The sequence below is a fragment of the Giraffa tippelskirchi genome, chromosome 5 (genome assembly GCF_054371585.1).
Source record: "Giraffa tippelskirchi isolate mGirTip1 chromosome 5, T2T-mGirTip1v1.2.pri, whole genome shotgun sequence".
Lineage (NCBI taxonomy): Eukaryota > Metazoa > Chordata > Mammalia > Artiodactyla > Giraffidae > Giraffa > Giraffa tippelskirchi.
Window position 1 is genome coordinate 50,496,252 of NC_137279.1, and position 23,806 is coordinate 50,520,057.

Sequence of the window (23,806 nt, forward strand, 5' to 3'; positions counted from 1 at the left end):
ATAATGTACATGTTTCAAGGCTATTTTCTCAATTCATCCCACCCTCTCCTTGTGCCATTATTCACTTCTGTTCACATTTCATTGTCTAGAACTGGGTTACATGGCCACATTTAGCTACAAGGAAGGTTTAGTTGGAAAACCAATTGACCACATAAATACTTTATTCACAGAGAGAGAGGAAAGCATGGAGATGATTGACAAGAAGCAGTTTACACCACACAGGGTATTAACATAAGAGGAATATAGAAAGAAAAATAGGATCAACTTAGCATAATAGTCCCAAATTGTCTAATATTACTAATTAACTTTACCACCATTAAAGTCCTATTATTCTATCTTGTTATTGAAGAAGGACACATAATATGTTTTCCTATATCCCCACTCAGGATTCATTGGAAATTGCTTTATTAATAAAAATGAATAAATATTTATTGAATATTAATGAATGTTGAGCTTCAGAATACATCCTTGGTGACCACAGATTTGTTGTTGCAGTTGCTAAGTCATGTCCGACTATTTGTAACCCCATGGACTGCAGCACACCAGGCTTTCCTGTCCTTCACTATCTCCTGGAGTTTGCTCAAACTCATGTCCATTGTGTTAATGATGCCATCCAACCATCTCATCCTCTGTTGTCCACTTCTCCTTCTGCCTTCAATCTTTCCTAGCATCAGAGTCTTTTCCAATGAGGTGGTTCTTTGCATCAGGTGGCCAAAGTATTGGAGCTTCAGCTTCAGCAACAGTCTTTCCAATGAATATTCAGGGTTGATTTCCTTTAGCATTGACTGGTTTGATCTCCTTGTTGTGCAAGGGACTCTCAAGAGTCTTCTTCAGCACCACAGTTCAAAGCATCAATCTTGCTCCAACCTTCTTTATGGTCTAACTCTCACATCCATACATGACTACTGGAAAAACCATAGCTTTGACTATATGGACGTTTGTTGGTAAAGTGATGTCTCTGCTTTTTAATATGCTCTGTCGGTTTGTCATAGCTTTCCTTCCAAGGAGTAAGCAAGTTTTAATTTCATGGCTGCAATCACCATCTGCAGTGATTTGGGAACCCAAGAAAATAAAATCTGTCATTGTTTCCACTTTTTCCCCTTTCATTTACCATGAAGTGGTGAGACTGGAAGCCATGGTCTTAGTTTTTTGAATGTTGAGTTTTAAGCCAGCTTTTTCACTCTCCTCTTTCACGCTCATCAAGAGACTCTTTAGTTCCTCTTCACTTTCTGCCATTAGAATGGCATCATCTGCATATCTGAGATTGTTCATATTTCTCCTGGCAATGTTGATACTTACTTGTGATTCATCAAGCCTGGCATTTTGCATGATGTACTCTGCATATAAGTTAAATAAGCAGGGTGACAATATACAGCCTTGATGTACTCCTTTCCCAGTTTGGAACCAGTCGGTTGTTCCACGTCCAGTTCTAACTGTTGCTTTTTGATCTGAATACAGATTTCTCAGGAGGCAGGTAAGGTGGTCTGGTATTCCCATCTCTTTCAGAATTTTCCACAGTTTGTTGTGATCCACACAGTCAAAGGCTTTAGCATAGTCAATGAAGCAGAAGCACATGTTTTTCTGGAATTCGTTTGCTTTCGCTGTGATCCCACAAATGTTGGCAATTTGATCTCTGGTTCCTCTGCCTTTTTAAAATCCAGCTTGTACATCTGAAAGTTCTCAGTTCATGCACTACTGAGGCCTGGATTGAAGTACTTGAGAATTACCTTGCTAGCATGTGAAATTAGTGCAGTTGTATGAGTTTGAACATTCTTTGGCATTGCCTTTCTTTGGGATTGGAATGAAAACTGACCTTTTCCAGTCTTGCGGCCATTGCTGAATTTTCCAAATTTGCTGACATATTGAGTGCAGGCCTTTAACAGCATCATCTTTTAGGATTTTAAATAGCTTGACTGGAATTGCATTACCTCCACTAGCTTTGTTTGTAGTAATGCTTCCTAAGGCCCACTTGACTTCATACTCCAGGATGTTTGGCTCTAGGTGACTGACCACACCATCGCTGTTATCTGGATCATTAACACCTTTTTTTGTATAGTTTTTCTGTATATTCTTGCCACTTCTTCATAATCTCTTCTGCTTCTGTTAGGTCCTTGATGTTTCTGTCCTTTCTTGTGCCCATCCTTGCATGAAATGTTCCCTTGGTATCTCTAACTTTCTTAAAGAGATCTCTATTCTTTCCCATTATATCATTCCCATTCTATTGTTTTCCTTTATTTCTTTGCATTGTTCACATAAGAAGGCCTTCTTATCTCTCCTTGCTATTCTCTGGAACTCTGCATTCAGCTAGGTATACTTTTCCCTTTCTCCCTTGTTTTTTGCTTCTCTTCTTTCCTCTGCTATTGTAAGGCCTCCTCAGGCAAACACTTTGCCTTCTTGAATTTCTTTTTCTTTAGGATGGCTTAGGTCACCACCTCTTGTGCAATGTTATGAACCTCTGTTCATAGTTCTTCAGGCACTCTGTCTACCTGATCTAATCCCTTGAATCTATTCATCTCCTCCACTGTATAAACATAAGGGATTTGATTAAGGTCATATCTGAATGACCTAGTGGTTTCCCCTACTTTCTTCAATTTAAGGCTGAATATGAAATGAGGAGTTCATAATCTGAGCCACAGTCAGCTCTAGGTCTTATTTTTGCTGACCGTATAGAGCTTCTCTGTCTTCAGCTGCAAAGAATATAATCAGTATGATTATTGTCGTCTCTCGCATTTTTGAAAGAAGGTGTTTGCTATGACCAGTGTGTTCCCTTCACAAACCTCTTGTTAGCCTTTGCTCTGCTTCATTTTGAACTCCAAGGCCAAACTTGCCTCTTACTCCAGGTATCTCTTGACTTCCTATTTTTGCATTCCAATTCCCTATGATAAAAAGGACATCTATTCTTGGTGTTAGTTCTAGAAGGTCTTGAAGGAATGGTAAACCACTCCAGCATTCTTGCCTCGAGAACATCATAATCAGTATGAAAAGACTATAGATCAGGGGTACTCTTTTTAAACAAAAAATGCTTTCGGGAAAAAAACTTTAATCATAAAAGGTAATTTTTGAAGTGTGATGCTCAAACAATCTTTTATACTATGGGTTACCATGGGAAAAATGATTTTGATATCCTTAAATGTTATGAATTTATGATGTTAAATATTTAGTCTTTTATTTTAGATTAAAATTGATGCATGATATGATTTAATCTATATATAATAAACTGATCCTATATTATATTTTAATACATGGTTGTACCTATACTTTCATGTGTATATATTTGTTGTTGTTGTTGTTCAGGTGCTAAGTCATGTCCAAGTCTTTGCAACCCTATGGACTGGAGCATGCCAGGCTTCCTTTTTCTTCACTATCTCCCAGAATTTGCTCAGATTCATGTCCATTGAGTTGGTGATGCTATCGTAATAATCTCATCCTCTGCTGCCCCCTTCTCCTTTTGCCTTCAATCTTTCCCAGCATCAAGGTCTTTTCCAATGAGTCGGCTCTTTGCATTAGGTGGCCAAGTATTGGAGCTTCAGCTTCAGCATCGGTCCTTCCAGAGCAAAATTAGCAGTTTAAAAAGGGAGGTGCAGAGCTTCTCTGAAGAGAGAAGTCTTGGAACTTCTGTCCATTGTCTTCATATACTTGGAGTGCACTCCTTGCCACCAAGATCTGCAGTGACCTCTCTGTAAGAACCAAATCAAGCTGCTCTTCATTCAACACATTGGATCTAATTGAGTATGGGTTTACAGTGCTCCTGACCCTGGAACTTGCTATCTTCCCACAGACCACAGTAGCCTGGTCTGACACCAGGACTTTTGATTTGCATTATATTCAGTTCAGTTCAGTCACTCAGTCGTGTTCGACTCTTTGCGACCCCATGAACTGCAGCACGCCAGGCCTCCCTGTCCATCACCAACTCCCGGAGTCTACCCAAACCCATGTTCATCGAGTCGGTGATGCCATCCAACCATCTCATCCTCTGTTGTCCCCTTCTCCTCCCACCTTCAATTTTTCCCAGCATCAGGGTCTTTTTAAATCAGTCAGCTCTTCGCATCAGGTGGCCAAAGTATTGGAGTTTCAGCCTCAACATCAGTCCTTCCAATGAACTTTCAGGACTGGTCTCCTTTAGGATGGACTAGTTGGATCTCCTTGCAGTCCAAGGGACTCTCAAGAGTCTTCTCCAACACCACAGTTCAAAAGCATAAATTCTTTGGTGGTCAGCTTTCTTTATAGTCCAACTCTCACATCCATACATGACCACTGGAAAAACCATAGCCTTGACTAGACGGACTTTTGTTGGCAAAGTAATGTCTCTGTTTTAAATATGCTATCTAGGTTGCCCATAACCTTCCTTCCAAGGAACACGCGTCTTTTAATTTCATGGCTGCAGTCACCATCAGCAGTGATTCTGGAGCCCAAAAAAATAAAGTCTGACACTGTTTCCACTGTTTCCCCATCTATTTCCCATGGAGTGATGGGACTAGATGCCATGATCTTAGTTTTCTGAACGTTGAGCTTTAAGCCAACTTTTTCACTCTCCTCCTTCACCTTCATCAAGAGGCTCTTTAGTTCTTCTTCACTCTCTGCCATAAGGGTGGTGTCATCCGCATATCTGAGGTTATTGATATTTCTCCCGGCAATCTTGATTCCAGCTTGTGTTTCTTCCAGCCCAGCGTTTCTCATGATGTATTCTGCATATAAGTTAAATAAGCAGGGTGACAATATATAGCCTTGACGTACTCCTTTTCCTATTTGGAACCAGTCTGTTGTTCCATGTCCAGTTCTAACTGTTGCTTCCTGACCTGCATACAGGTTTCTCAAGAGACAGGTCAGATGGTCTGGTATTCCTATCTCTTTCAGAATTTTCCACAGTTTATTGTGATCCACACAGTCAAAGGCTTTGGCATAGTCAATAAAGCAGAAATAGATGTTTTTCTGGAACTCTCTTGCTTTTTCAATGATCCAGCGGATATTGGCAGTGGTCCACTGGAGAAGGGCATGGCAAACCACTTCAGTATTCTTGCCTTGAGAACTCCATGAACAGTACGAAAAGGCAAAAGGATAGGACACTGAAAGATGAACTCCCCAGGTCAGTAGGTGCCCAATATACTAATGGAGATCAGTGGAGAAATAACTCCAGAAAGAATGATGGGATGGAGCCAAAGCAAAAACGATACCCAACTGTGGATGTGACTGGTGATAGACGCAGAGTCCAATGCTGTAAAGAGCAATATTGCATAGGAACCTGGAATGTTAGGTCCATGAATCAAGGCAAACTGGAAGTGGTCAAACAGGAGATGGCAAGAGTGAACGTCGACATTCTAGGAATCAGCGAACTAAGATGGACTGGAATGGGTGAATTTAACTCAGATGACCATTATATCTACTACTGTGGGCAGGAATCCCTTAGAAGAAATGGAGTAGCCATCATGGTCAACAAAAGAGTCCGAAATGCAGTACTTGGATGCAATCTCAAAAACGACAGAATGATCTCTGTTCGTTTCCAAGGCAAACCATTCAATATCACGGTAATCCAAGTCTATGCCCCGACCAGTAACGCTGAAGAAGCTGAAGTTGAACGGTTCTATGAAGACCTACAAGACCTCCTAGAACTAACACCCAAAAAAGATGTCCTTTTCATTATAGGGGACTGGAATGCAAAAATAGGAAGTCAAGAAACACCTGGCATAACAGGCAAGTTTGGCCTTGGAGTACAGAATGAAGCAGGGCAAAGGCTAATAGAGTTTTGCCACGAGAACGCACTGGTCATAGCAAATACCCTATTCCAACAACACAAGAGAAGACTCTACACGTGGACATCACCAGATGGTCAACACCAAAATCAGATTGATTATATTCTTTGCAGCCAAAGATGGAGAAGCTCTATACAGTCAGCAAAAACAAGACCAGGAGCAGACTGTGGCTCAGATCATGAACTGCTTCTTGCCAAATTCAGACTTAAATTGAAGAAAGTAGGGAAAACCACTAGACCATTCAGGTATGACCTAGATCAAATCCCTTATGAGTATACAGTGGAAGTGACAAATAGATTTAAGGGACTGGACCTGATAGACAGAGTGCCTGACGAACTATGGACAGAGGTTCGTGACATTGTACAGGAGACAGGGATCAAGAAAATCCCCATGGAAAAGAAATGCAAAAAAGCAAAATGGCTGTCTGAGGAGGCCTTACAGATAGCTGGGAAGAGAAGAGAAGCAAAAAGCAAAGGAGAAAAGGAAAGATATTCCCATCTCAATGCAGAGTTCCAAAGAATAGCAAGGAGAGATAAGAAAGCCTTCCTCAGCGATCAGTGCAAAGAAATAGAGGAAAACAACAGATTGGGAAAGACTGGAGATCTATTCAAGAATGGTAGAGATACCAAAGGAACATTTCATGCAAAGATAGGCTCAATAAAGGACAGAAATGGTATGGACCTAACAGAAGCAGAAGATATTAAGAAGAGATGGCAAGAATACACAGAAGAACTGTACAAAAAAGATCTTCATGACCCAGATAATCACGATGGCGTGATCACTCACCTAGAGCCAGGCATCCTGGAATGTGAAGTCAAGTGGGCCTTGGATGGCCCACTAAAATCTGCATCACTACGAACAAAGCTAGTGGAGGTGATGGAATTCCAGTTGAGCTATTTCAAATCCTCAAAGGTGATGCTGTGAAAGTGCTGCACTCGATATGCCAGCAAATTTGGAAAACTCAGCAGTGGCCACAGGACTGGAAAAGGTCAGTCTTCGTTCCAATCCCAAAGAAAGGCAATGCCAAAGAATGCTCAAACTACCGCACAATTGCATTATATAGTGGTGAATCAAAGATGATACTGTGATACTAAGATTACTGTTATGAGTTTGGGTTTGAAAGCTTGGAGAGTTTGAGTTTCTCCTAAACCCTTGCCTACAATTAGCATAAGTTGGGGAAGCAACAAGAGGAAGCAATGTCTTAGATTTGGAGAAAACACCTCTATAGTTTCCCATAAGGGTGGAATGGTACACTAAGACACTGAGTTATGTGCATTGATAGTTCAGTTTTTTTTCATGCTGAAAACTAAGGATATAAATGACCAATATTAGCATTACCACATGATACACAATTTGGGGTTTCAAATAACTAATACTGTGGTAAATATTGTACACTAGAAGCTTGGTATTTCCAATTAAATTAATTTATATTTAGAATTTTCTGAGATTTCTGGTTGTTTTCTGTCAAAAACTCTTATAATTAAATTTTGAAACTCTTTATGAGAGAAACCTCATCTCAAAGTAATTAAATTCAATTTGCATTGATTGAATTTTTTATATTTGCAAGAAATCTACATGAAAAATATTAGTTCATATTAAGCTTCTGCCTGAATTTCAACTAAACTCTCAAAGTACAACAATTTTTTGTTATCCTTTTCTTCTATACATAGAAGAAGATTGAGAATAAAAATGACTTAGCACACATGCATATTTGTCCAACTATGATTATTCATTTGTAATTAGCAAGTTGCTTTACAATAGAGTTGCTACATATATGTTTTACTTGTTTTAGAAGAGGTCCTTTCCCTTTTTCCCTTTCAATAATCATGTTAATTAAAATATTGAGCACTTCCACTAGCAAGATTTTTAGTTAACTACAATTTAAAAATGTACAACAGTCTCAATCAAATACTAATACATTTAAACTTGCTCAGAAAGCAATAGTCAAAGGTTATTTTTTTAAAGATTATTTTGTAAACAGATCCAAATGAGTTCCTGCACAGACTTGGAATATATCAGTCCTTAAAGTTGCTGATATAACCACTTTTATATATAAAATTGTATCAATACTTGAGAGAAATTAGAGCATAGCTCTTAAAATAATTCTTACCTCTTTGTATTAGTGTCTGAATACTAGGAAGTAATTCTGACCATGGAATAAATTCACATTGCTGTATATCCACAAAATACCCAAAGATGGAATGTTCACTATTTGGAAGGTTGATACCTACATTTGAAAATGATAAATAGATAAAGAGTCTCATTCATGGAACGTTTAACTAAGAATATGATCTCTATCTGAAAGATGTGATTGTTTGACCAGAAATAATAATTCTTCATTAAAGGTATAACCAAATACATAAAACAGGCCTACCATTTTTCCTTCTAATCTTTAATTGTATAAAAGCAAAGCTTTATTATCTCTGACTTATTTTGGGTCCAGAAATTAAGATGAATTATTCATTATCTGATACTGTTTGAAATCTTACCCAGTTATGATTATTATCATGTACTGTATATTATTCAGTTCAGTTCAGTTCAGCCACTCAGTTGTTACCGACTCTTTGCGACTCCATGGATTGTAGCATGCCAGGCCTCCCTGTCCATCATGAACCCCCGGAGTTTACTCAAACACATGTCCATTGAGTGGGTGATGCCATCCAACAATCTCATCCTCTGTCATCCTCTTCTCCTCCTGTCTTCAATCATTCCCAGCATCAGGGTCTTTTCAAATGAGTCAGTTCTTCATATCAGGTGGCCAAAGTTTTGGAGTTTCAGCTTCAGCATCACTCCTTCCAATGAATGTTTAGGACTGATTTCCTTTAGGATGGACTGGTTGGATATCCTTGCTGTCCAAGGGACTCTCAAGAGTCTTCTCCAGCACCACAATTTGAAAGGATCAATTCTTCGGTGCTCAGTTTTCTTTATAGTCCAACTCTCACACCCATACATGACTACTGGAGAAACCATAGCTTTGACTAGACAGGCCTTTGTTGGCAAAGTAATGTCTGTGCTTTTTAATATGCTATCTAGGTTGCTCATAACTTTTCTTCCAAGGAGCAAGTGTCTTTTAATTTCATGGCTGAAGTCACCATCTGCAGTGATTTTGGAGACCTCCAAAATAAAGTCTCTCACTGTTTTCATTGTTTCCCCATCTATTTGCCATGAAGTGATGAGATCAGATGCCATGATCTTCGTTTTCTGAATGTTGAGTTTTAAGCCAACTTTTTCACTCTCCTCTTTCACTTTCATCATGAGGCTCTTTAGTTCTTCTTCACTTTCTGCCATTAGAATGGTATCATCTGCATATCTGAGATTGTTCATATATTTCCTGGCAGTCTTGATTCCAGCTTGTGCTTCATCCAGTCCAGCATTTCTCATGATGTACTCTGCATATAAGTTAAACAAGCAGGATCACAATATACAGCCTTGACGTACTCCTTTCCCAATTTGGAACCAGTCAGTTGTTTCACGTCCAGTTCTAACTGTTGCTTCTTGACTTGCATACAGATTTCTCAAGAGGCAGGTCAGGTAGTCTAGTATTTCCATCTCTTTCAGAATTTTCCACAGTTTGTTGTGATCCACACAGTCAAAGGCTCTGGCATAGTCAATAAAGCAGAAATAGATGTTTTTCAGGAACTCTTGTGTTTTTGATGATCCATTGGATGTTGGCAATTTGATCTCTGGTTCCTCTGCCTTTTCTAAATCCAGCTTGAACACCTGAAATTTCACAGTTCATGTATTTTTGAAGCCTGGCTTGGAGAATTTTGAGCATTACTTTGCTAGTGTGTGAGATGAGTGCAACAGTGTGGTAGTTAGAACATTCTTTGGCATTGCCTTTCTTTGGGATTGGGATGAAAACTGACCTTTTCCAGTCCTGTGGCCACTGCTGAGTTTTCCAAATTTGCTGACATATTGAGTGCAGCACTTTCACAGCATCATCTTTCAGGATTTGAAATAGCTCAACTGGAATTCCATCACCTCCACTAGCTTTGTTCGTAGTGATGCTTTCTAAGGCCCACTTGACTTCACATTCCAGGATGTCTGGCTCTAGGTGAGTGATCACACCATTGTGGTTATCTGGGTCATTGTTGGCAAATAGTTGTTCATATATTCCCTTATGGCTTTTTTTGTTGTTGTTTTCAGTTGTTATTTTTCCTCTAATTTCTTATTCTGTTTATTTGGGCCCTATCTCTTTTCTTCTTGGTGAGATTGGCCAGAGGTTTACTGATTTTTGTTTACTCTTTCAAAGAACAAGCTCTTGGTTTTGGTGATGTTTTATTATTGTTTTCCTAATCTCCATTTTATTCATTTACTGTCTGATTTTTATTTCCTTCTTTCTGCTGATGTTAGATTTTGTTTGTTTTTTTCTAATTATTTTAGATGATAGGTTAGTTTGTTTGAGATTTTTCTTGTTTTTTTGAGGAAGACCTATATCACTATGCATCTTCCTCTATAAATTGCTTTTGCTAAACCCAATAGGTTTTTTATAGCAGTGTTTTCATTACCATTTGCCTCAAGGTATTTTTTAATTTCCTCTTTGATTTCCTCATAGATCCATTGGCTTTGTAGTAGCATTTGTTTTGCCTCAATGTAGTCATTCTTTTGCTCATTTTTCCTTGTGTGATTAATTTCTAATATTTTCATGATATGTAGTCAGAAAATATGCTTGAAATAATTTTTATCCTCTAAAATTTGCTGAGGCTTGTTTTGTGTCCGAGTATATGGTCAATCCTAGAGAATGTTCCATCGTACTTGAAAAGAATATGTATTTTGGTTTTTCTGCATGTAATGTCCTGAGAATATCAATTAAGTTTAACTGTTTTATCATTTATTATCTCCATTGCTTTATTTATTTTCTGTCTGGAAGATCTCTGTCCACTGACATGACGGGATATTAATGTCTCATACTATTATTGTATTTCTGTCAGTTTCTCCCTTTATTTCTGCTAATGCTTGTTTGATTTCTGTGGGTGCTTCTATTTGGGGTGCATATGTTAATGACTGCAATATTCTCTTCTTGTATTGATCGTTTTATCATTATATAATGTCCTTCTTTATCTTTATGGCCTTTTTTAAAAAGTTTATTTTGTCTTATATGAATATTGCTATCCCTGCTTGACATTTCAGTTGGCATGAAATATACTTTTCCATCCCATCATTTTCAATCTATGTGTGTTCTTTGCCCTAGTGTGGGTTTCTCATATCTGGATATCTGTTTCCTTCAGATTTGGAAAGTTTTCAGCCATAATTTCTTTTTTAAAGTTATTTTATACTTAAAAAAATATTTATTTTTAAGTGATTTGTGATTGGTTTACAATATTGGTTTGATTTCTGCCATACATCAACATGAATTAACCACAGGTATACATACATCCCCTCCCTCTTGAATCTTCCTCCCACCTTCTGTCAGCCATAATTTCTTCAAATACATTTTTTATTCCCTTTTCTCTTTTTCCTCCTTCTGGTATTCTTTCTATGTATAGATTGGAATGCATTATATTATTCAACAGGCCTCATATATTGCTTTAATTTCTTTTTAATTTGTCTTCCCTTTGCTATTCTGACTGAGTGATTTCCATTATTCTATCTCCCAGGTCACTTTTTCATTCTTCTGCTTTATAGTTTGCCATCATTGCCTTTAGCTCAGCTTTTCTTTAGAAAATGAGTTTCCTAATTTAAATTGGCTTCTGTTTGTAGTTTTAGTTCTTTCTACAGTAATCTGTTCTACTAATAACCTTTCTTAACTTCTTCATTAACTCCTTTTTGAACTTGTAATTTGGTAGACTGGAAATACCTGTTTCATTGTTTGTTCTTTCAGAGAAATTATCTTGATCTTTTAATTAGGAGTGGTTCCTCTGCTTCTTCATTCTACTCATATTTCTCTGACTCTATGAGTTTAGGAGAAATAGTTATGTACTGTGGTCTTAAAGGGCTGTTTTTAATGTGAGAGTGTTCCCAGGTAGACTCCATGAGTCCAGTAATTTTTGTTAGAGGCTGTTTTTAGTATGAATGTCTGCTTTTTCTTTCTTCGGTGTACACTGACCAGTATCCCCTTGATAGAGGTTGTGATTGTGATGGGATGGCCAGAGCCTACATTGGATGTTGAGCTGGGCCTCCTCCTTGTTGTGCAGTTGTCACAGTCCTATTAGGGATGTTAGAGTGTACTTATTTAACCATCTTTTACCACTAATCTTCACATTTAAATAGATGAGCTACATAAATATAAGTCCAATGATGAGTTTCAAATTAACATTTTGAAGTATGCATAATTATGACTTTTCCCTTACAACTTACCTATTTGTGCATTGCCTTCAAATAATTCACGAACAAGGATGTCAAAATCATAGGTTACTCTTGCAGGTGAATCAGGTTCAGAACTTGGATAAAATATTATATCATCTTCGTGTTCATCTTCACGTTGTAAAGTTCCTCCAAATGCCCAAGTAAATGCAAACACAAAAAGCTTTTGAATTGTTTTTTTTAATTTAATAGGATTTTTCTCCATGTACCATGCATTTTCATCCCTGTGGTAGGTAGATGTGGAAAGGTGAAGATTAAAATTTTTAGAAAGCAGTTCAGCAATTTATTGCAGTATCACATCAAAATTTTGTTACTAAAATTTTTTACAGTTAAGTATTAACATGGCAGTTTTAGAGTTAATGTATAATTTACCTTTGATAAGTCATGTAAATTATACACTGATACTATTTTTATTTTTAAAGTACCATATGTGTAAAAGATTTGTAGTCAAACTTTATTTCAGGTAATAAATGACATTCACGTTTATTTTAGGTCAATTCGTTACTTAAGAGTTCATCTGTCTTTTGGGAGAAAATCTGATAAGTCTCAATTTAATGTAGAAAGACATAAGTGAATAGTCATCCACTCTGTACTCTTCTCAAACAAGTCCTATAGGTTGACTGAAATCAAATTGGCTAAAACCAGGCAGTGTGAATCTGGGGAGAGACTTCTCCAGTCTGGGTCAACCCAGGTTATCTTGGGCTGTGGGACTCTCAAATAATATAGTGATAGCACTGATGATGATGGGGCTAACCAAAAGATTTGGGCCTGATTTCAGGATATTTTGAACGGTTCAAGATATAGTTTTCATAAAATTACTTCTAAATTATGAAAATCCTAAAAATGTATCACTGAACTTTATTGGCAATTATTAATATATAATGCATGTATATAATCCTATTTGACAATTCTCCTCACATATAAGAGTTTGTTCAGCAAATATTTTTTTGAATTCCTACTATATCTCAGTTACTGTGAACAAAACAAATATGATCACTTATTTTGGAGACAAAAAAATGAATACCAAACCATGATATGTGTAAAGAATGAAGAGTCAAGCATACCGTGAAGAAAATTAGTAGAGATAACTAATTTAGATTTTGGGAGTCAGGGAAGACTTCTTTGAAGAAATAACAATTAAATTGAGACCTGAAGAATGAGTGCAATTTTGAAAAATGTAAGAGGAAGAACATTTTGAGAAGAAGACATACATGTGCGAAGACCATGAGGTGAAATGGCTACGACAAGTTTGAAGAACTGAAAAAAAATCCAGTGTCTTTGAAGCATACCTAATTAGTTGAAAAGTTTAGGAGATAAGTCTGGAGATATAGGCAGGGGATTTTAAGCTGTGCCAGAAGTTTTCTCCTTCCACTCTAAATGTAATGCAAAGTCATTAAATGGCTATAAAACAAAGGAACATTCTAATTTATGCTTTTTTAAAAAAATCAGACTCTTGCATATAAATACCAGGAGATACACACAAGAATAATAATCACAATAATATTTGTAAAAACCAAAAAATTGAAAAAACCTACGCTTTGTTGTTGTTGTTGCTGTTCAGATGCTAAATCGTGTCTGACTCTTTGTGACCCCAGGGACTGCAGCACACGAGGCTCCCCTGTCCTCCACTACCAGAGTTTGCTCAGATTCATGCCCATTGGGTTGGTGATGCCATCTAACCATGTCATCTTCTGCTGCCCCCTTCTCTTTTTGCCTTCAATCTTTCCCATCATTAGGGTCTTTTCCAATGAATAGGCTCTTCACAATAGATGGCCAAAGTATTGGAGCTTCAGCTTCATCATCAGTCATTTCAATGAATATTCTCGGGGTTGATTTCCTTCAATATTGACTGGTTTGGTCTCCTTGCAGATCAAGGGATTCTCAAGAGTCTTTTCCAGCACCACTATTGAAAAGCATCAATTCTTTAGCACTCAGCCTTCTTTATGGTACAATTCTAACATCCATACATGGCTACTGGAAAAATCATAGATTTGATTATATGAATCTTTCCCAGCAAAGTGAAGTCTCTGCTTTTCAATATGCTGTCTAGGTTTGTCATAGTTTTCCTTCCAAAGAGCAAACATCTTTTAATTTCATGACTGCAGTCACTGACCTCAGTAATTTTGGAGCCCAAGAAAAGAAAATCTATCACCTCTTCCACTTCTTACCCTTCTCTTTGCCATGAAGTGATGGGAGCAGATGCTGTGACTTCAGTTTTTTTAACGTTGAGTTTTAAGCCGGCTTTTTCACCATCTTCTTTCAGCCTCATCAAGAGACTCTTTAGTTCCTCTTCACTTTCTACCATTAGAGTGGTATCATCTGCATATCTGAGGTGGTTCATATTTCTCACAGCAATCTTGATTCCAGCTGTGGTTATTCCAGCCTGGCATTTCTCATAATGTACTCTGCATAGAAGTTAAACAAGTAGGGTAAAAATATACAGCCTTGACATACTCCTTTCCTAATATAGAACCAGTCAGTTGTGCCATGTAACGTTCTAACTGTTGCTTCTTGACCTGCATACAGGTTTTTCAGGAGACAGGTAAGGTGGTCTGTTATTTCCATCTCTTGAAGAATTTTCCACAATTTGTTGTGATCCACACAATCAAAGGGTTTAGCATAGTCAATGAAGCAGAAGTAGATGTTTTTCTGGAACTACCTTGTTTTCTCTATGATCCAATGAATGTTGACAATTTGATCCCTGGTTCCTCTGCCTTTTCTAAATCTACCTTGTCCATCTGGAAGTTCTCAGTTCATGTACTGCTGAGGCCTAGCTTGAAGCATTTTGAGCATAATCTTACTAGCATGTGAAATGACTGCAATTATTCAGTAGTTTGAACATTCTTCAGCATTGTCTTTGGGATTGGAATGAAAACTGACCTTTTCCAGTCCTGTGGCCATTGCTTAGTTTTCCAAATTTGCTGACACATTGAATGCAACACTTTAACATCATCATCTTTCAGGATTTTAAATAGCTCAGCTGGAATTCCATCACCTCAGCTAGATTTGTTCAGAGTAGTGCTTTCTAAGGCCCACTTGACTTCACACTCCAGGATATCTGGCTCTAGGTGAGTGACCACACCATCATGGTTATCCAGGTCATTAAGATCTTTTTTGTGTGTAATTCTGTATATTCTTGCCACCTCTTCTTAATCTCTTCTGCTTTTGTGAGGCCCTTACCATTTCTGTCCTGTATTGTGCCCATTCTTCCATGAAATGTTCCTTTGATAACCTCCAATTTTCTTGAAGAGATCTCCAGTTTTTCCCATCCTATTGTCTTCCTCTATTTCTTTGTACTGTTCTTTTAAGAAAGCCTTCTGACCTCTCCTTGCTGTTCTCTAAAATTCTGCATTTAGTTGAGTATATCTTTCCCTCTCCCCTTTGCCTTTTCTTCTCTTGCCTTTTGCTTTCTCAGCTATTTGTAAGCCTCCGTAGACAACCACTTTGTCTTCTTGCATTTCTTCTTCGTTGGATGATTTTAGTCACTGCATCCTGTACAATGTTATGAACCTCTATCTGTAGTTCTTCAGGCACTCTGTCTACCAGATCTTATCCCTTGAATCTACTCATCACCTCCACTGTGTAATCATAAGGGATTTGATTGAGGTCATAATGAATGGCCCAATGGTCTTCCCTACTTTCTTCAGTTTAAGCCTGAATTTTGCAATAAGGAGCTGATGATTTGAGCCACAGTTGGCTCCAGGTCTTGCTGACTGTATAGACCATTGTCTTTAATAATTGTCTATAATGTCTTTAAAATGTTGTATAAACCATTCAACATTACAGTAATCCAAGTCTATGGCCCAACCACTAATGCCAAAGCTTAAGTTGAATGGTTCTATGAAGTCCTACAAGACCTTCTAGAACTAACAGCAAAAAAAGATATCCCTTTCATCACAGAGGATAGGAATGCAAAAGTAGGAAGTCAAGAGATACCTGGAGTAACAGGCAAGTTTGGCTTTGAGTACAAAATGAGTTGGGCAAAGACTAACAGTTTTGTCAAGAGAACACACTGATCATAGCAACACCCTTTTCCTACAACACAAGAGACAACTACACACGGATGTCACCAAATAGTCAAAACCTATGCTATGAATGGACAAATTGTGACATATTTTCACAAAGAATATGTAGTGAAAATGAATGAAGACCCCCTACATGTACAATGGATTAATCAGAGGGACATAACATTGAACAAATATGCAAGTCACAGAAGAACATAGTGATTTCACTAAAGTTAAAACATGCAAAGTTGAAAAATACACTGCTTAGGAATATGTTAATAAACACAAAATTCAGTATAATATTTATCTCAGATGATGGGATGGCATAAGGTTTATATAGGTACACTAGGAACTTCAAAGATAAACTAGTAGTTTTTTTTAACAACTGAGTGGTGTATATATGAATGTTTGTGTATTATTAGTTATATCTTGCACATACTTTATAAATATCCTTTAATGGCTACTTGCTATTTAATAAAAATTAAAAATAATATATGGTTGTCATGTTAGATATGGACTAGAAAACTGGAAAGATTTAGTAGGCTACAGCAACAGTATAGGAAGAAATAATAAAGTGTTCTCTTGACAAAACTGTTAGTCTTTGCCCAACTCATACAAAATGAGAATTGACAGGTAAAAACCATATTTACAATGTCCTATCATTTAAAAGCAAATGTGGCATAAATGTCTCAGGATCTCATAATGAGATATAGGAAAGCCTCAATAGTGAAACCCTGTCCTACAAAATGGAAGAATTGTGGGGTGAGCACAACTATATTGCTATAGTTTCTATAACTATAATTATTGAGTATTTACTCTACACGAGCTACTACTCTAGATATCTGGCACATCACAGTATTAAAAAAATCAAAGATCTAAAATATTTAGTAACTTGTTCAACATTTCTCAGCTCATAAAGGACAGATTCATAAAATAAATTCACATCAATTTTATTCCACTCTCAAATATGTAGTGTCTGGACAAATGTATTCACATTATTTAGATAACTTTCCAAAATCTGGTGATCTTGTATTAGATATACAGAGACTCTAAACTGGAATAAAATAAATTTAATTGAATTTTGATATTAGGAAGTCACAGATTATTGGATTATTGACAGATAATTCTGTTTCTATTAGAGTGTTTGGCACTTGGTAGTTAATAAAACATATCTTTGAATGAATGTAGCTGACCTGTTTTCCACATCTTTGAATTTGGCAGAAGCTTTTGAATGTGGAATTATCTCCTCAGATGAAATGTCCTTCAAATCTTCATCTTAGAAAAGAAAGAGAATTTTCCCACAATTAACAACAGACCTAAAACTTAGCTGATTAATTAAAGAGGTGTTACCTTTAACATGGGCTTCCCCGGGGGCTCAGGCATAAAGACTCCACCTGCAATGCAGGAGCTGCAGGAGATACAAGTTTGATCCTTGGGTCAGGAAGATCCCCTGGAGGAGGGCAGGACAACCCACTCCAGTATTCTTGCCTGGAGACTCCCATGGACAGAGGAGCCTGGTGGGCTACAGTCCACAGGGTGGCGAAGAGTCAAACATGACTGAAGTGACTTAGAACACACTCATGCAACCTTGACCACTGTATACTTTGTGAACTGTCATAGAACATCCATATTACACATCAGACTTATCAGACCAACTAGCTATCTTATCCCATCAAAAGTATGTTACTTTTTCTAAGAAGAGCGGAGCAGAGAATGTACCTGCAATTGTTGAATTGATTACTATTCATTTGAAGAACAAATCTGTATACATATGTTCTTCATTCTATTCTAGCAACTTTTTGTAAGTTTGATTATTCCAAAACGAAAACTTTAAAATATTCAGGTCACCACCATCAAATAAGGTGTGCATTACAAAGTAAATAATAAATGAGTTCTAACACATGAAGCATTAAAAAAGAAAGCTGTATGCTTTCAAAGAAAACTGCTGCTAAGTCGCTTCAGTCGCGCCTGACTCTGTGCGACCCACTAGATGGCAGTCCACCAGGCTCCCCTGTCCCTGGGATTCTCCAGGCAAGAACACTGGAGTGGGTTGCCATTTCCTTCTCCAATGCATGAAAGTGAAAAGTGAAAGTGAAGCCGCTCAGTCGTGTCCGACTCTTCGCGACCCCATGGACTACAGCCTACCAGGCTCCTCCGTTCATGGGAACTATATCAAAGTAAACATCACACAGGTACAGTTTTTAGTTGTTTCTTTTCTACTCTCCATCATTCATTTTTTTCTCAAGTCATCCATTTCACAGAGGAAAACAAAGAGTGAATGATTATTCATTATTCCTTTAAGCTTTTTTTCTTTTATAATATTTGTCTTCTTTATATTAAAATAACATAGGGAACTTCTGGGAGAATGAACACAGGAAGATGCTGGGAGAGTGATGCTCTCAGAGAGAGATGGAAGCTTCCCACTCTCTCCCCCTGTGCTTTGCACTCTTCTCCCACTTGGCTGTTCCTGAGTTATATCCACTGTAAGAAACAGGTGAATGGTGCTCGTGAGTGCCTTCTGTGAGTATCACTCACACGTGTTCTGGGGACACTTTCTTCAAAGGACTAGCAAGCATCCAGTTTAATCCCAGATGCATGGGGTTGTTGCAGACCAGATACTGCTTGTCTCACTAAGACAAGAGGTAATCCATCATTGCGTATGAACTGTCAATTCTCTGTGTCTATACTGTCAAGCCCACTCCAGTACTCTTGCCTAGAAAATCCCATGGACAGAGGAGCCTGGCAGGCTCCAGTCCATGGGGTCGCTAAGAGTCGGACATGACTGAGCGACTTCATTTTCACTTTTCCCATTCATGCACTGGAGAAGGAAATGGCAACCCACTCCAATATTCTTGCCTGGAGAATCCCAGGGATGGCGGAGCCTGGTGGGCTGCCATCTATGGAGTCACACAGAGTCGGACATGACTGAAGCGACTTAGCAGCAGCAGCAGCATACTGTCAAGACTCGCAAGTATAAGATGGGATCCTTGCCTACTTCATAACCAGCGAGATAAGACACGTGGAACCTTCTCCATAGGAAGAAATCTAAAGGGAAATGTGTCACTGCAAAGGCTAAAAGTTATATTGTTTTTATCAGACTGTGGAAGACTCTACACTCACATTTGAAAAATTACTGTTTAAAACAGTACAGACTGATGAGGGGTTGGTGAGGTGAGAAGAGGGGGGAGCAGTGTGGAATTGTGGGAATATTCCTAGTCTGGGAGATATAACTCATGGATTTTGAGCCCATGTGGAAAATTCTTAAAGAGATGGGAGTATCAAACCACCTTACTTGTCTCCTGAGAAACCTGTATGCAGCTCAAGAAGCAACAGTTAGAACCAGACATGGAACAATGGACTAGTTAAAAATTCAGAAAGGAGGATGACAAGGCTTATATTGTCACCCTGCTTATTTAACTTATATGCAGAGTACATCATGAGCAATGCTGGGCTGGATGAATCTCAAGCTAAAATCAAGACTGCCAGGAGAAATACCAATCTCAGATACGCAGGTGACACAACCCTAATGGCAGAAAGTGAAGAGGAACTAAAAAGCCTATTGATGAAGGTGAAAGAGGAGAGTGAAAAAGTTGGCTTAAAACTCAACATTCAAAAAACTAAAATCATGGCATCCGATCTCATCATTTCAAGGCAAATAGAAGGGGAAAAAGTGGAAATAGTGACAGATTTTATTATCCTGCGCTTCAAAATCACTGTGGATGGTGACTGCAGCCATGAAATTAAAAGATGCTTGCTCCTTGGAAGAAAAGCTATGACAAACCTAGACAGGGTATTAAAAAGCAGAGACATCACTCTGCTGACAAACACCTGTATAGTCAGAGCTATGGTTTTTCCAGTAGTCATGTACAGATGTGCAAGTTGGACCACAAAGAAGGCTGGGAGCCAAAGAATTGATGCTTTTGAACTGTGAGGACTCTTGAGAATCCCTTGGACAGCAAGGAGGTTAAACCAATTAATCCTAAAGGAAATCAACCCTGAATATTCACTGGAAGGCTGATGCTGATGATGAAGTTCCAATACTTGGGCCACCTGATGTGAAGAGCAGACTCATGGAAAAGACCCTCATGCTAGGAAAGATTGAGGGCAGAAGGAGAACGGGTGACAAAGGATAGATGGTTGGATGACCTCACTGACTCAATGGACATGAATTTGAGCAAACTCCAGGAGATACTAAATGACAGGGAAGCCTGGCATGCTATAGTACACGAGGTCGCAAAGAGTCAGACATGACTGAGTGACTGAACAACAACAAATGTGCCAAAAATGTTTCTTTTTTCTTCCATCTTCAATATTAAAATGGTTACACACACCAAAAGGCTTGAAGATTTATATGATCTGAAGAGAAACCAGAGTATTAAATGGCTACACAAAAATTCACTAATTTTGATAAGTCTTTTAAAAATGCACGCTCTTATGACAGCTGTCACAGTACAATCTAACAAAAAAAAATTTTTTAATTAAGTTAAAAGATAATTAAGTGCAGAAAAAACCAAACAAACTTTTTGGCCAACTCCAAAAATGTTTTTTTCCTTTCTCCCTAGTCTAAGTTACTCAAGAAAATGGTTGCGGAGAAGGCAATGGCACCCCATTCCAGTACTCTTGCCTGGACAATCCCACGGATGGAGGAGCCTGGTAGGCTGCAGTCCATGGGGTCGCGAAGAGTCAGACACAACTGAAGCGACTTAGTAGTAGTAACTATTTTGTAACTACTTTCCATGATTGTGCAGAGGGTCCCAGCTTCCTCTATTCAGTGAGTTCTGTGCCTGAAAGCCATGTCAGGCTTGGAAATGAGCAAGGGATCATGACTTTTTACTGAGGCAGCTACCCTCAGCCTTCTGGTCATTCATCCTTGACTTCTTATAACTCAAGCTAATGGACCTAGTTCGTTGCCCATATATTTTGCTCCTAGAGATACTATATTTTACTAACCATCTTAAAAACCCTGAGAATCATCTCTGCTCCTTTGCCTACTGCTTCTAGTTATGCTGTGGTTTGCTAACTGGCAAAGGGAAGAACAATAGTCCATTTAGAACCATGAGGAGAAGGGGAAAGAGAAAACCTAAATATTCTTCTCCACTTTGTCTCCCACTCATGGTAGTATTCAGTTCTCTTCTGTTCAGGGTTTTTGTTTTCCCTCACAGTAGCCTTAGCCATCTTGTCACCCCAAGGATTTCTTACAATTTCTTTAATTCAATGGGTCCTAACTGGGTTGGGGTTTTGTGCTAATTTGCCATCTCCTCAGGAACCAAATATGGCTTTCCTGGTGGCTCAGCTGGTAAAGAATCTGCCTGCAACGTGGGAGACCTGGGTTCAATCCCTGGGTTGGGAAAATCCCCAGAAGAAGGAAAAGGCTACCCACTCCAGTATTCTGGCCTGGAAAATTCCATGGACTATATAGTCCATGGGGTTGCAAAGAGTCGGACATGACTGAGTGACTTTCACAGGAACCATATAGAACCAGTGTTTGAATGTAGGCATCTGACTCCAGAGACCATGCCTTTAGCCATAATGCTATACAGTTTTCTGAACTTTTTGATTTCTTCTTACATATATTCTACTACTTTCCATGTATATGTTTTTGTATGATTATACCTTACACCTAGGATTTTGGACCAGTTTTTTCCCCACTATTTTTATCTCTGAGACACTTTAAAACATAATAAAAACTATTATGCCCTAATAGAGACCTACAAGGATTCCTTACTCTAATTTTTCTTGTTACCATTCAGCACTTATAGATGATATCAATTTACTGATAAATTTTATCGGTAAATTTTATAAATGATTTTTAATTTGTTCCATGTGCAAGTCTGCTCTTGGTTCAAATGGACTGAAAACTTCTGGCTTTCCTTTCTTTCTTTTATAATTGAATAGAAGGTGATAAATAACTGACATTGACTAAGATATAATATCACTGATATGACTTAGGGGCAAAAACTCACGTAGTTCAAAGATTCCAGTTTTACTCATGAATTCAAAGAATGCATCAAGAATTCTGCAGAGAGTTGTAACAATTGTTATGTCTTGTACAGGAAATGGCTGAAATTTCTGATGTTTCTTTATAAACTGTAGTCCATCTGTGACACTATTTTTAATCATGAATTCAAGACAATCCACTTCTGATTTATTCATAATTTTAGAATTTTTCAGAAGCCATGACTTAACATAAGGCTCCCATCCCAGATCAACAGGATTCTAATAGAAAGCACAGGGTAATTTAATGTAAATAAATAAAATTAGTGTCCACCTACTTTCTTACCATCTCTTTGTTTCACTACTGTCCCTGCCAAATAATGATTTAGAATCAGCATTCATTAAAGGGTGCTGCTGCTAAGTCACATCAGTCGTGTCCGACTCTGTGCGACTCCATAGACGGCAGCCCACCAGGCTCCTCTGTCCCTGGGATTCTCCAGGCAAGAATACTGGAGTGAGTTGCCATTTCCTCCTCCAGTGCATGAAAGTGAAAAGTGAAAGTGAAGTCGCCCAGTTGTGTCCAACTCTTCACGACCCCATGGGCTGCAGCCCACCAGGCTCCTCCGTCCATGGGGTTTCCCAGGCAAGAGTACTGGAGTGGGGTGCCATTGCCTTCTCATTAAAGGGCAAGTGATCAAAAACACCTTAAAGAATTATTCTTCCTGATTTTAACCACAATCCTACACAACAACAAGCAACTAGAGGATTATGTGTAGGGAGCTGTGTTGAGGCTATGCACATGTGGTAAGAGGAACTGCTTATCCAGAAAATCAGCAGTCTAGTTTAGTGGTTACACTGAGCTAAGGAGATTAGAACATAGGGCTAATCATGGCTAACAATTAATTTCATGTGTAGGGAACATTCATTCTTTGCTGTATCTTCTATTCCTTACCACTGCATTGGTAATGCATTTCTTAAGTCCTAAGAGTCATGGAGGGGCTTCCCAAGTGGCTCAGTGGGTAAAGAAACCGCTTGTCAACACAGGAGCTGCAGGAGACTCGGGTTCAATCCCTGGGCCGAGAAAATCTCCTGGAGGAGGGCGTGGCAACCACTCCAGTATTCTTGCCTGGAGAATCCCATGGATAGAGGAGCGCGATGGGCTGGCTATACAGTCCATAGGGTCGCACAGAGTAGGACATGACTGAAGCGACTGAGAATGCATGCAAGAGTCATGGAGTGGGCATGAAAAGCCTTCAGGGCAAACGTTCCTCGATTGGAAAAATAATTCCTATCAAGTAACTTAACCTATTGAAAGCACTACTTACACACGGTTGTGGAAAATAGTGACATTCCAATAACTGAGTGGACCGACTAAGCATATTAGTAATAGTAGTAATTAACATTCGTATTTACTTCCGGGTTAGGAGGCTTTAGGGGTCATAAAATTTTGTAACTACTAGGATAGCCCTGCTGAATACAGAGGAAACAAAATAAACATAAAATGCTGTAGATAATGACTAAATAATAAATTTTCTTTGTTAAGAAATTTGTATTAGAAACTTACCATATAGACCATTGCACATCGGCTGACAATAGCAGGACTAGCTTGAGCTAGACTGTCCACTTCAAAAATCACTCTGATTTTACTAGTTAAAGTTATTCTCTCGCTGTTTGCTAAGCACAACGTCCTAGTGTCATCTAGCATAGAATTTAGATTTTCTACCCAGAAGTCATCCACTGGACCATCTAAGACAATCCACTGCCAATCAAAGTCTGGAAAGAAAAATATTTGTAATGTTGAGAAAAACCTCACTCTCC

The 23,806-nt window shown here is 38.4% G+C and overlaps 1 protein-coding gene across 1 annotated transcript in view; it reads right to left on the minus strand.

Annotated features, from left to right (window-relative positions):
* Nucleotides 1–23,806, minus strand: part of DNAH14 (dynein axonemal heavy chain 14) — a 377,211-nt gene that overhangs the window by 143,161 nt on the left and 210,244 nt on the right. Inside the window, exons 40-44 of the mRNA XM_081491559.1 lie at nucleotides 23,553–23,761; nucleotides 22,018–22,270; nucleotides 17,248–17,329; nucleotides 12,045–12,274; nucleotides 7,858–7,974 (exon numbers count right to left, since the gene is read on the minus strand). Of these exons, the coding sequence (XP_081347685.1) occupies nucleotides 7,858–7,974; nucleotides 12,045–12,274; nucleotides 17,248–17,329; nucleotides 22,018–22,270; nucleotides 23,553–23,761 (891 nt within the window). The remainder of the gene's footprint in view (nucleotides 1–7,857; nucleotides 7,975–12,044; nucleotides 12,275–17,247; nucleotides 17,330–22,017; nucleotides 22,271–23,552; nucleotides 23,762–23,806) is intronic.